The following is a 12,370-nucleotide window of genomic DNA, read 5'->3' as shown; positions in this document are numbered from 1 at the left end:
TTTTATTCTGGTGGGTTGTTGTGATATATCACGGTAGTATTTCTAAAATGAAATGGTAAAATGCTCATGAAGTGGAATCTCAAACCAGTTCTGGAGATGAAGTTCATGTGTTCTTGTCCTCATACAGTTTGACAGCAGACGCTGAAAACACATCTGCGTCATTCATTCACACAGACAAGCAGAACAGGCAGAACAAATACAAGTAGAATGGATTTCAGTTAAGATGCTGGCCATACAGCAGGCAGCTCACTGAATTTGGGAACAGAGCTGTTGTTTTAGACAGGAACAAGAAACAGAATGCATCACATGAGCTGAACTAGCTCCTATCTCGATATATTCTGGAAGTCGTACCTGTAGAAGAAGTCTCTCATCCCCAATGACGGAGGCCGTGCGCCAGTCGATGATCTCTGAGAAGGGAAGCTCCCAGCCGTTACTGAGCATGACGGGAACACAAGCGGCCTGCACACGCACACACACACAGACAGAGGCACGTTAGAACAGGCTGAAGAAAAATAAAACAAGCGCCATGAAAATTTTATTAGCGTCTTCGAGTGGAAAGTCTGAAAGCAAGAGGAGCTCTGACTTCAGACTGAGAAATGAGGCATGGTGGTTTATCAGATCAGTCATGTTTCTGTTCCATCTTGAGCTCTGGGAAATCTGGCAGCGACTGAGGGAAACACAAAGTGTGGCTCTGCCTGTCTGAACTCAGACCTCACGGGTCATAACAATGAGATAATCATCAAGAATGGAGAAAGAAATAAATTCAAAAACCTACAAGGGGAAAAAATCTTAATAATAAATTGTTTATATATGTATATGTGTATGTTTGTGCATATATATATGTGTGTGTGTACCAATTTGGCAATACATCAATATGGACATATGTTTCAAATGAAGTCAAGCACATCCAAGCAGCTCTTCTGTGTATGTACACTGTCAAACATGTTCACTATTCAGCTACAAATGAGCTGTTGTGTCTTGTTTCTGAAGCAGCGCTGTAGCAGCAGGTACCAACAGACAGATGGTGCATTGTTTATAATATCTAATGACTACCTGGTCTCCAATTTGCATATCAGCTGCCATTATTGGTCATTAGTGCAGAGCTGCTTTCATTATTCAGGATGGAGTTACAGTGAAAACAATCTCAAAAGCTCAAAATAACTTTATCACCTTAGTACAGTGACTTTTTATTTTTTATATGTAATTTGTTTGTTCATAAAACATTATAGTAGCTTGATACCAAGTAGTGTTGTAATTGTTTAATAAAACAAACTTTTTTTTTTAACCCCTTACCAGTTACCCCCCATTTTCAGCATAGAGACAGAAATGACATACCCACAATAAAAAGGTTTCTTCTCATTATTCTTTCTGATTAGATACATAATCAACATATGTTCACAAAGCTGACACTTCAAAGTTTACTGTTCAGGAATCAGAATTACTCAGACTGTTATGATAATAAAAGATATATAAACTCAAACATAAAAAACAAAAATAGAAATATGAAAAACATATTTTTTAAATGTAATTTAAAAAATTGTTGATGTAGGATATGTGTTTAGAAACATAGTGTAGCTAAAGCCACAAGTCTACCAATGCTTCATTTGAAATTTCATAATATAATCTGTAAAACTGTGAATTTTATGAAATATTTTCTAAGGCCATGTCGTGTGTTTTTATAGAAGGCTAATCGGATTGATTTATGACCCCTGTCATCTTCTGTAAACTCACATGTAAAGCTCTCATTTATGCCTTTCTCATGTTTATTTGGCTCTGAACGATCCTCCATTCATGATTCTATTGTTCTCACGAAACGATCCTTTCACACCTCCGCCAGGTATGACACATTATCCGCATTATTCTTTTATCATTATTCTTTTGTTTTTATTCCGCCATTATTAGACTTTGTTGTGGTATTTTAAGGTCTACAAAGACACAAATCTTCAGTTCCAGTATTCATTTGCCCCACTTTTATTAAAAGCCTTACTATAAAAATACAACAAAACATTTTCTTACGACCGTACGTGAATTATTATGAAAAAATGCATTATGAAGAAGAACCGCACCTGTTATCTAGCAGCATTAGAGCTAACGTTAGCATCAAGCTATATCAGACTATTTATGAAATTATTAGTACACTTTTACTCAAAACTCACTTTAAACCCCGATCGAGTGTTTGTAATAACTTCCTTTTGCGAGCACAAGTGGAATTTGGTCGTTTACTGTTGTAAAAATATGCTATTTATAGCCTTTTACATCGCTGCACAAGTTAGCATTTCAGATGTACATTTTCAATATTTTCTATAAAAATGCCCCAAATCTCAAGAAAATCGCATACCAAGCTTTACTATCGTAATCGCGTGTTTATTGTTTGGATATGTCGTGGGTACAGAGGTGTATCTGTGTTGTTGTGGTCAGATATCAATGCGGAAGTGTACATGAAGCATGTGACACGATGTGACGTTGTCTTGTTATGGGACTCTAAGATTGACAAGGCGAAGGACGAATCAGAGTCTGTGTGAGACACAGCGCGTGCACGAAGCTCGGCACACACACACATACGGCGCTGGGAGAGGCTATTTATCATCAGATCGCGTAAATCAGTGGAAAATGAATAGAAATGATTATTCTGTCTGAAGAAATATGAAGTAAACATCAGTAAATATATCAATATATCTCCGTAGATATGCATCTTTGGTCTATAAACCCTTTTTGACGCTGTTCAGTGAGTCTATGTGAACACAAATAGACCACTGCTGACGTGACTGAATATGAATGAGTGGTGAATTTCTATTCAAAATTTGGCATAATACGGATTTATTATTTTGCACTCCTGACATAAATTAATAAATAACTGTCACTGCAACAATGTTTTATCAAAACAGTGGTCAAATATCGAAGCTAGAGTCTTTAAACTTTCATCTGATGCACAGTTTCTCCAGATCAAGTAAGAGAGTGATGTTTAACGTGCTGTGAAAGTGAAACAATAATAATCTGGGGCCGTCTGCGATCTTTGAAATCACATAAAGCTAAAATAAAATATATTTTTTAATAAAAAATAAAATATAATGCTAGACGAAAAACTTAAACTAAACAAAAACGATTAGACGTGTTGCTTACTAACTTACTAATTACTAACTGATATAAAATAACTGAATTAAAATATAAAACAAAAAATTGAAATAAAAATAAAACAAATTCAAAATATTAAAAAATAAATAGTAGCAATGACAAAACCACATATCAAAATAAATGTCGCTAAAATAAAACTATATAAATTAAAAATAAAGCTATTAAAAACTATAAAATAAAAATACTCAAATAACACTACTATGAAGATGACAATTGTTCAATAATTATTTTTATTTTTTTTGCAAGTGTGGACATAGTAATATAATTTTTTTTGTAAATATTACAGTATTTCCATTCTTTTTGAACATTCATCATGGTAATACTGGTAATACTATGACAATAATAATAATTTTAAAAAACATATGAAACAAAAAAACTAAATGAAAACTAAAAATATGAAAATAAAAGCTAATTAAAAATATTCAGAAAACTATTATATAATACGAATAATACTAAAATAACACTGTTACCAGGTCCAAACATTTTTAATATACACGATAGGTAAAAAATTGATAGCCTGAATGCACTGTAAGTTGCTTTGGATAAAAGCTAATATGGATATGCTAAATGCATAAATATATATATTTTTTTTGGTTATAGTATGCTTTTGTTGCAAGTGTGGACATGCATACCAAGGTTTTTTGAACATGGTACAACAGTATTTCAATGTTTTTTGGAAATACACCACAGTTAAAAATAGCGTATGTTTTTTGGACATGTACCATAGTATACAAAAGTGGTAATTAATCAGTATCATGGTTTGTATTAAAATCATTATCAGTCATCAAAGCATCACAGTACCTCAACAGAACTTTATTGTAGATAAAATTCAATATTTTCCAAGCATAACTATGTGTGTGTTTGTACAGGCTTGTTGTCCTGTCCCTAATCTGTTAAGCTGCTCCCACCCTCTGACCTCCCCTCATCTCTAATATCTTCCTGCTGTTATGGGCTAATCCTTGCAGTGTCATTAACCAGCGCTTCAATCTGCTGAAATACATACAGACCAATACAGCCCCCGAGAGCTGAAGACAGACACAAGCATTAAAGCCCTGCAAACCTCAGCTAGTCAATCCTCAACACCCACACAATTCAAAACACAATATATAATGGCCTGTTAAGCCTCATGTCTGCACAACATCAGACAACCTGAAAGAGCACAGCCACACTCCCACACAACAGACGCCCATCTGACACTACATCGGCATCACAGCACCACAGAATAGTGCTGGTTATGGATAAAGACGGATTATTTATTTGACATAGGAATGAAACACCACAAATGATATCTTTTTAATATCGCAATTGGCTTCTTGAAACAGTTATTTTAACTTGTATTACTACTGTTTTTACTGTAATTTTGATCAAATAAATGCAGCTTTGGTGAGCATAAGGGATTTCACTAAAAAATATGAAAAAAAAAAATCTATCAAGTGACATAAATGGCATGAATTAAGTAATCAATATATTTGTGATAATAAAATAAAGGAACACATTTAAGATTTTAATATGCTTAATTTGGCCACATTATTATTATTATAATTTTTAAATTTTATTTCATATGATTACATTTTTAAATATTTAATTTTTACTTAATTTTATAGGATTCTTTAATGAATAGATCAAAAGTTTTATTTAAAAAACAAAAACCTTTTGGATGGTAGTATTGGAATTTTTATTTTTTTTTTCTCTATCTTTTTTCTACATTGCCCAGCTATACTACAATGATGATAAAGTGTGTGTGGGTATGTATAACCTGCATGCAACTGCTAAAGTGTCTTCCGTTGGCTAGCAGTACTGGCAATGGGAACGAACTAGAAAAATGTACCTGCAGAGCCTCCAAGAAACGGAAAGAGCCCAGACGGCGTCCTCGAGGCACGAGACAAAAAGTGGAGTTATGCAGCATTTCTTTATAGTCATACCTGTTGAGAAAAAGGAAAACAAGGAAGCACACATTAAGAACCAAGGTCAGAAAACATCCTGGCACAGGAAAACAGCCGGTTAATGCTCATCATATCTGGCGCAGATTGTGAATCAAGCATGCCAACAGCCTGAAAACACTCATACATTCACTGTGGAAAAAAGCAACTACATACTTTCCAGTTTACATGATCTGTTCAAGTCACAAATATTTCAACAAAACTACATAAAAACCCATGTTAGTGCAACAGAATTCCCCCAAATGTTGTCCCAACTAGTCAAACACAGTTGTCTGAACACAGAATTTCAACTATAACTAACAAAACTAGTCAAAATAATAAACTAGAACCCCATAGCAACACCTGGCAAGTAACCAAAATATTCTAGAATTGCACAGTAACCAGCTAGAAGCCATAGCAAACCTCAGTAACCAGCCAACACTCAGCAACTAGTCAAAATACCAAAGCATCCATCTAGAGTACCGTAGCAATGGCTATTAACCAGCTACCAGGCTTTCATAAAAATGTCTACTGAGTGTCCCAAAGCCAGTTTGATTTATAGAACCAATACATTAATCTAACCTGCTTCGTTTGAGGTGTAAAAATGGTTATAGACATTTAACGTCATAATATGAATCACACACAAGTGTGCACAGACAGTCAGAAGCGAGCTCTTAGAAATCTCTGTTCACGCTCTTGACCTCTCGACCTCTGCTTTGTAGGCTGCTCTTGCACTATGGTGGGATAAAAGCTTCAGCAAATGCTTTAAGCAGTGTTTCAGTCGGCACTTGGATTAAGGGACTGTTTGGAATTCCGAATGCGACATTCCTGCTTTTTCGCCCGTCTCGCCCTCCCTTCTCCTCTCTTACACATTCTCCACCATGTTCTCCGTTCCTTCTCCTCCCTCTCTCCAATGAGTAATCGGTGATGCTGTGCATTCCAATGTGAAGCCCCTGAGGTCTTCCTTCACCTCTCCTCTTCAGCACGGATGAATGAATAGGCCAGGATGCCTGTGGACAGTGAGGCAGAATCTGCCTGGGCTTTGGCCCTGATGTTCTCTGGGTTTGAGATGAAAGGTAAAGCTCGAGGTTGAAAGTCGGCAGGTGTTGTAGGATGCTGTATTAACCTCGGCTGACCTGTTGGCTCAGTGGGTAATCTGATATGGGCTGTCTGAAAATAGGACGGGATGATGCACTCGAAAGACTTCGTGATTCGGCAGCACCACAGGGTTTATCCTACCGGGTCAATGTGTGCAGACTAATATTTTTAATATGAATCTCAAGCAGATGTTTAAAAGGACTTTTTAGTGTATTTTCCATATGGTTGTGGTGTCTTTAAAAGGTTTAACGGCTGAATGAAAGGCTGTCTGCAATTCATTAATGAGCAAAAAAATCTTTGGTGAGACTTGATTTTATTCAACACAAATTGACTGGATTTGGAAAAGTGAGAACACATATTAGAACAAAGCTGAAAAGGTTCAAAGCAAATTACTGAGTTTGATAAAAGAATTTAAGACAATATTTCTCTCTTTTTTAATACTTATATCAGGTGAATGGATTAGAATGTAAATGCAGTCAACTTGGATTTTGTGTTAAAAATAATGTTAAAAATAAATAAAATATATGAAAAATAAACAAATCTAATAAAATAAAAATACAAATACAAATAAAATAGTAATATTTGGCTTTAAAAATATTTTTACTTTGTTTCTTAAATAAAATAATATAAAAAATAAAATTCTAGAGCAATAAATAATTAAAATACACACTAATTTCACTAATTTGAAAGCACTAGACACCGATTGAATAGACATTATGGCTTCAAAAATCTTTATCTATCTCCAGGGTTGTTATTGTTAACTGTCAAAAATGTTTGTTTTTTTTGTTAACTGAATAAAGCTTAAATTTAAATAAAATATAAAATATAGATATCAGATAAAAAATGTAAACTAATTTTTTTTTTACAAAAATAGAAATGATAAATATACATTATATAAAAAAAGATACAAAATAAGTTCACGTTTAACTAATTTAATTTAAAATTATTAAATCTGTAATGAAATAAAAAAGACAAAAGAACATGAAAATACTAATCTAACATTACTAAAACATACTAATTATATAAATAATAGAAAAATTACAAAACAAGTTTAAGTTGAATTACTAAAAACACTAAAACTTAAATAAAAGAAATAAATGACAAAAGAACATAAACTTATTATTCACTAACACTGCTAAACAATTAACAAAAATAAAACAGTATATAAATAATAACAAGTCAAAAAGTTCTCAATTAGTGTATTTGAGCCTTTAAGCACCTGTCGTCCAGGATTTGGTACTTATTTATTTATTTTGTATATTTAATACATTTTTTATGCCATGTTAGCATCATGGCTATTTCAGGATTTGGTACTAGCAACTTTGATTTGAAGCTTGTTTGTTATGTACAATATACAATTGTGTACAGATAAGCAGGGCTGTGAACTATAAGCCACAAGTCTATTTCTTCATGCTGGATGGCAGGCGAGACCACAGCACAGCACAAACCACACGGCTCCTGTTATAATGAACAGCAATGAGTTCACACATGCAGGTCAGGAATAACTGCATCCCTAAGCCATTACTCAAACACAAGCAGCCAGTCGAGCGCAGTGCAACCTGTTCTCATAACACACTCGGGTCGGGGCGAGGAAGTGATGGAGTGGGCTGTGGGAAAGAACTTTCTGTTGGAATAAACACATCCATAATTCAGCTGCACCTCAATGAGGAGTTGCTCCACACGCCTCCACGCTGATGATGACCACACGCAACTCCACAACATACGCTCTTACAAAGAAAGCTGCTTTCCTGGCATTTATGGTTCCATGAAGAACCTTTAACTTGCATGGAAACTTTCCATTGCACAAAATGTTCTGTTACTTTTCCGAGTGACAGGGAAACAAATGTAAATAAATGGACTGTGTGTGATAAGATCAGGAATGTAGAGTTAGAACGTAAATACAGTCAATTTGGATTTCATGCTAACTTTAAATGAATGTTCTGTGATCAATGCAAGCTCTTTTAGAAGCATCTGTTGCATGTCCACAAAAAAATAAAAAATAATAATAATTATAATAATTTTACACTTTTAAATTAACTTCAACCCTCTGTTTGTAAAAAAGAATAAATAAAATAAATTGAAAAGCAATTAAGTAAAAGAAAAATAAATATATTTCATAATAAAAATAAATAAAGTGTGTAATATAACAATAATTTAATTTATAATATAATAAATGCAATCATATAAATAAAATAAAATAAAATAAAATTTTATTTTATTTATATGATTGTAATAACATTTAAATAAATAAAATGTGTAAATATAATAATAATTTAATTTATAATATAATAAATGCAATCATATAAATAAAATAAAATAAAGTAAAACATTTGGCTATAAAATATTCTCTTGATTCTAATATAAAATAAAATACAATTAAAAAATTATATTTGGCTATTAAATCAAATAAAATGAAATAAAAATAAAAATGAAACAAAAAAATACAATTGGTTTCTAAAACAAAACTATCAAATCGCCAAATCTATCGTCATCTATCACCAGTGGTAAAATGGTTTTCATTCATTGAAATAAAGCTGAAATAAAACAAATACAAATATCAGATGAAAAACAAAAACTGAAATAAAATTACTAAAATTACTGAAATAAAGCTAAATAGAAATGACAAAAAATTAAGAAAAATAAAAAAAGAACAAAATTATTAAAATAACTTTTTGCAACTTTTAGTTTTTATGTTGTTTCAAACGGTTGGCTGCTGTAAATAAAAGCGTGATGTTGGAGTTAAAGGTGTGTCTGTTGTGGGTTGGTGGATGCCGCTCACTTGAATCTAATCTATCAAGTTGACAAGCGTGCAAGATGCATAAGAAAAAACAGAGAACTAGAACGTAGGCAGCCAAACTGTCTAAGTTTTCTTTGTTATGAAATATTTGGCATTGTTGCCATAGCAGCAGGTTGGCATGCGTGGCATTTGTGCCTTAAATCAGATTAGTGGAAATCAGAGCATGCATGGCAAATGCTGGTTTCACCAACACTGCCAACCTGCTTGTAATGACTGTGTAATCAGAACAAGATTAAACCTGTACTAAATGCCCGTCCCGACACACTTACACACAGAGAACTACAGCACGCACAACTTCATGAACATGTTACAACTGTTTTAACATCTGCAGGATCAAGTGAAGAACAGCCTCTAAAGATACTGAAGCAGACCCAGAGGAAAGCAGTTGGTTTGAGTCTCTGGTGGATGATAGTAAATCCATGACAGCCATCTGGGAGGCAGCATGACAACATATGCACTTATGATACAGATTTATGATGCTGCATTCTGTCCTATTAAAGGGTTAGTTCACCCAAAAATGAAAATTACCCCATGACTTACTCACCCTCAAGCCATTCTAGGTGTATATGACTTTTTTCTTTCAGATGAATACAATCATAGTTATATTATTAAAAAAAAATGTCCTGGCTCTTCCAAGCTTTATAATGGCAGTGCATGGGGCTCGAGATTTTGAAGCTCAAAAAAGTGTGTCCATCCAAAATCACATTGCTTCGCTTCAGAAGGCCTTTATGAACCCCCCGGAGCCATGTGGGACACTTTTTATGATGGATGGACTATTGAAAAATAACATTCATTGCCATTATAAAGCTTGAAAGAGCCAGAGACATTTTTAAAAAATATATAACTCCGTTTGTATTTTTAATGCAAATAAATGCAGTCTTGGTCATCTTAAACACACACACACACACACACACACACACACACACACACACACACACACACACACACACACACATACACAATCTGCATCTTTCTCTTTAACATTAACACTAAACACAGGTCATTTAACTGATTTATGCTTCCACTGGTTAAACTCAGTCTAATCTAATAGAGATGTTTCTATAGGAGTCACTACAGTGCCAACTACACGCTTCCCATTTTGCTTGTTAGACAAAAGATGGCATTTGACTTCCTCAAACAACAATGCATGCTAAGAGCAAAAGTGCAACACTTGTATCCACTGTCTGCACAATCAAGAAAATAAGACATTAATGGCTTAGACACAGCTGGTTTCCAAAGTCCATTTATCCTGTAATCCCGCTCTGCTGACAGAGCAAAAACGCCATTTGTAAAGTCCAGAAAGCACAGGCTAGTGCAAAAAAATCTACTTAAAACTATGAAGTATAATGAGCAGAATTATATTGTATGCAATGTTATGGCACGTAGATGTAAAAAAAAAAAAAAAAAAAAAAAACATCTTAAAACACACAAGTACCTTAAAGGTGAAGTGTCACTTTAAACAACAAATGGTACTGCTAAACTAACGACCAGTTCAAACAGATCATCAAACTCACACCATTGGTTGAGCCAATCCTGATTAAGTCTGGCACAAAGAACTTGCGTTTCCATTTCACGCCACTATAGTGTTGCACAACTGACACAGCTGAACATGATTTCCAATTTAGTGATGCAGAGAGGATGTATTTTGTATGTCAAAACAGAGAAACAATTATCATTTTAGCACTTGAGGTACCATCATCTTGAAGTCATTGTATTTTTTTAATGGGTTTTTAATTAAAAGCCTGAAATAAGGTCTGTGGTAAACACAGGCTCAAGATATTTTCATGTTTTATTATACAACATAAAATGCATCAGTAATAGCCCTTTGTGAAATTTTTTTAAGCTTTTACTTTTCTTGATAAAGCAGATGCTAATAAATGGCTAAATGGGACTATAGAGGTTGCCGGGAATATTAACCAGCATGATGCTGTTGCTAACTTCTGAGCTGGCCTAAAAATACACTGCAGCGATCTATTGAAAACAACCATCTGGATGGTTAAACTTTCTACATAAACCGAACACAGGGAATTAGCAGCATCCAAATGAACTAACTTTCCAACACAAAGCACATTTGCTAAGAAACTAGGACACATCGTCGCAAGGCCCTCTGTCTCTCCAGAGTCAGAAAAACTTCCCCGCAGTCGTAACTTTCACTCGAGTTACTTTTGACTGGGGCTAAAGGATAAAGCCTACTGGAAAGTTTATCCGCAATGCCATGCCAGATGGTCCAAAAAGATGTCTGGCCTCAAGGGCAAATACAGCTGATTAATTATCCACTGCAGACTGTGTCATTAATCATAACAACTCGACTTGAGTTAATATCATACTGTGCTGTCCTGTAATTACGCTGGGAATTCACGCTTGGGAACCTGGGATTTATTCTCCGAGCTGCCATTATCAAAACAACCTGTGTATACTCCACAAATCAACAACACAGGCAACAGCGGTATGAAGGCCCTGATATACCTGAAGCTAATCAAAGAAAAAAATGGTGTCATTTCAAACAAAATAAGGCCAATCAAAGTCCATTTAGGAAGTTCAGGACAGCTTGCCAAAGCAAACTTTCTCAAAAAGCTCATTTCTGGCTGGTAAACACCTCTGAACTCTCTTTGGTCAGTGGCAATTACATAATAGCTGGGTGTGGCTTTGGGGCTCCGCCTTCTTTAATGTGGAAAATTTACTACCATTACTTCTGTTCAGTCAAAAACATAAACACACTGTTTTATAGTAGATATCGAAGTGGTAATTCTAATTGAAATTGACACTGATGCTGATTTTCCATGTTTAAAACTGTAAAGAAAGAGCTTTATCAGAAAGAGCTTTATTGCCAAGTATGCTTGCGCATAAAGCTGCTTGCTTTTACTGTAAAAAATGTATGTAAATAAAAATAATAAAAAATAAATAACATGTAAGCAAAACAAATGTGCAAAGCACAAATAGAAAATAATAAATAAAAATAAAATGTAAATAAAAATATACAATACATATTATGAACAAAGCTAATAAAAAGCAAATACATTGAATAAACTAAAAATAAATAAAACCATGAATAAACTAAGAATACATATATGAAATTGTAATAAATAAATCAATAAATAAAGCGTATCAAAACATATATCTAAAGGGTCAGAAAGAAGGCTAAAATAGAAAAAATTACAAAAAGAAATTACTTTAATACAATGCTACTGTTATTTAAATCAGCAAACATTAAATACAGAAGAAATGTAATACCTTTATACAGATTTTATTCACTTTTAAGCACTTTATAAATAAACAAGACGTGACTTTTCTCAATGAGTGCAAACATCCACATCACTATGATCAGATGCTTTCTTAACCGCTGGTTTCTCACTGCTGTCATTTTTGTGGTTTATATTTCTTTATTAAGAGGAAAAGCAGAGCACATATTTACTGTACATATTCA

The 12,370-nt window shown here is 33.9% G+C and overlaps 1 protein-coding gene across 1 annotated transcript in view; it reads right to left on the bottom strand.

The window, feature by feature from the left end:
• The window catches only part of LOC109109965 (exostosin-1a), a 47,841-nt gene that overhangs the window by 10,565 nt on the left and 24,906 nt on the right, over window positions 1-12,370 (bottom strand). The window contains exons 2-3 of the mRNA XM_019122994.2: window positions 4,961-5,054; window positions 352-459 (exon numbers count right to left, since the gene is read on the bottom strand). Of these exons, the coding sequence (XP_018978539.2) occupies window positions 352-459; window positions 4,961-5,054 (202 nt within the window). The remainder of the gene's footprint in view (window positions 1-351; window positions 460-4,960; window positions 5,055-12,370) is intronic.

Source organism: Cyprinus carpio, chromosome A16 (assembly GCF_018340385.1).
Source record: "Cyprinus carpio isolate SPL01 chromosome A16, ASM1834038v1, whole genome shotgun sequence".
Taxonomy (NCBI): Eukaryota; Metazoa; Chordata; class Actinopteri; order Cypriniformes; family Cyprinidae; genus Cyprinus; species Cyprinus carpio.
This window is presented reverse-complemented; position numbering and strand designations above follow the sequence as displayed.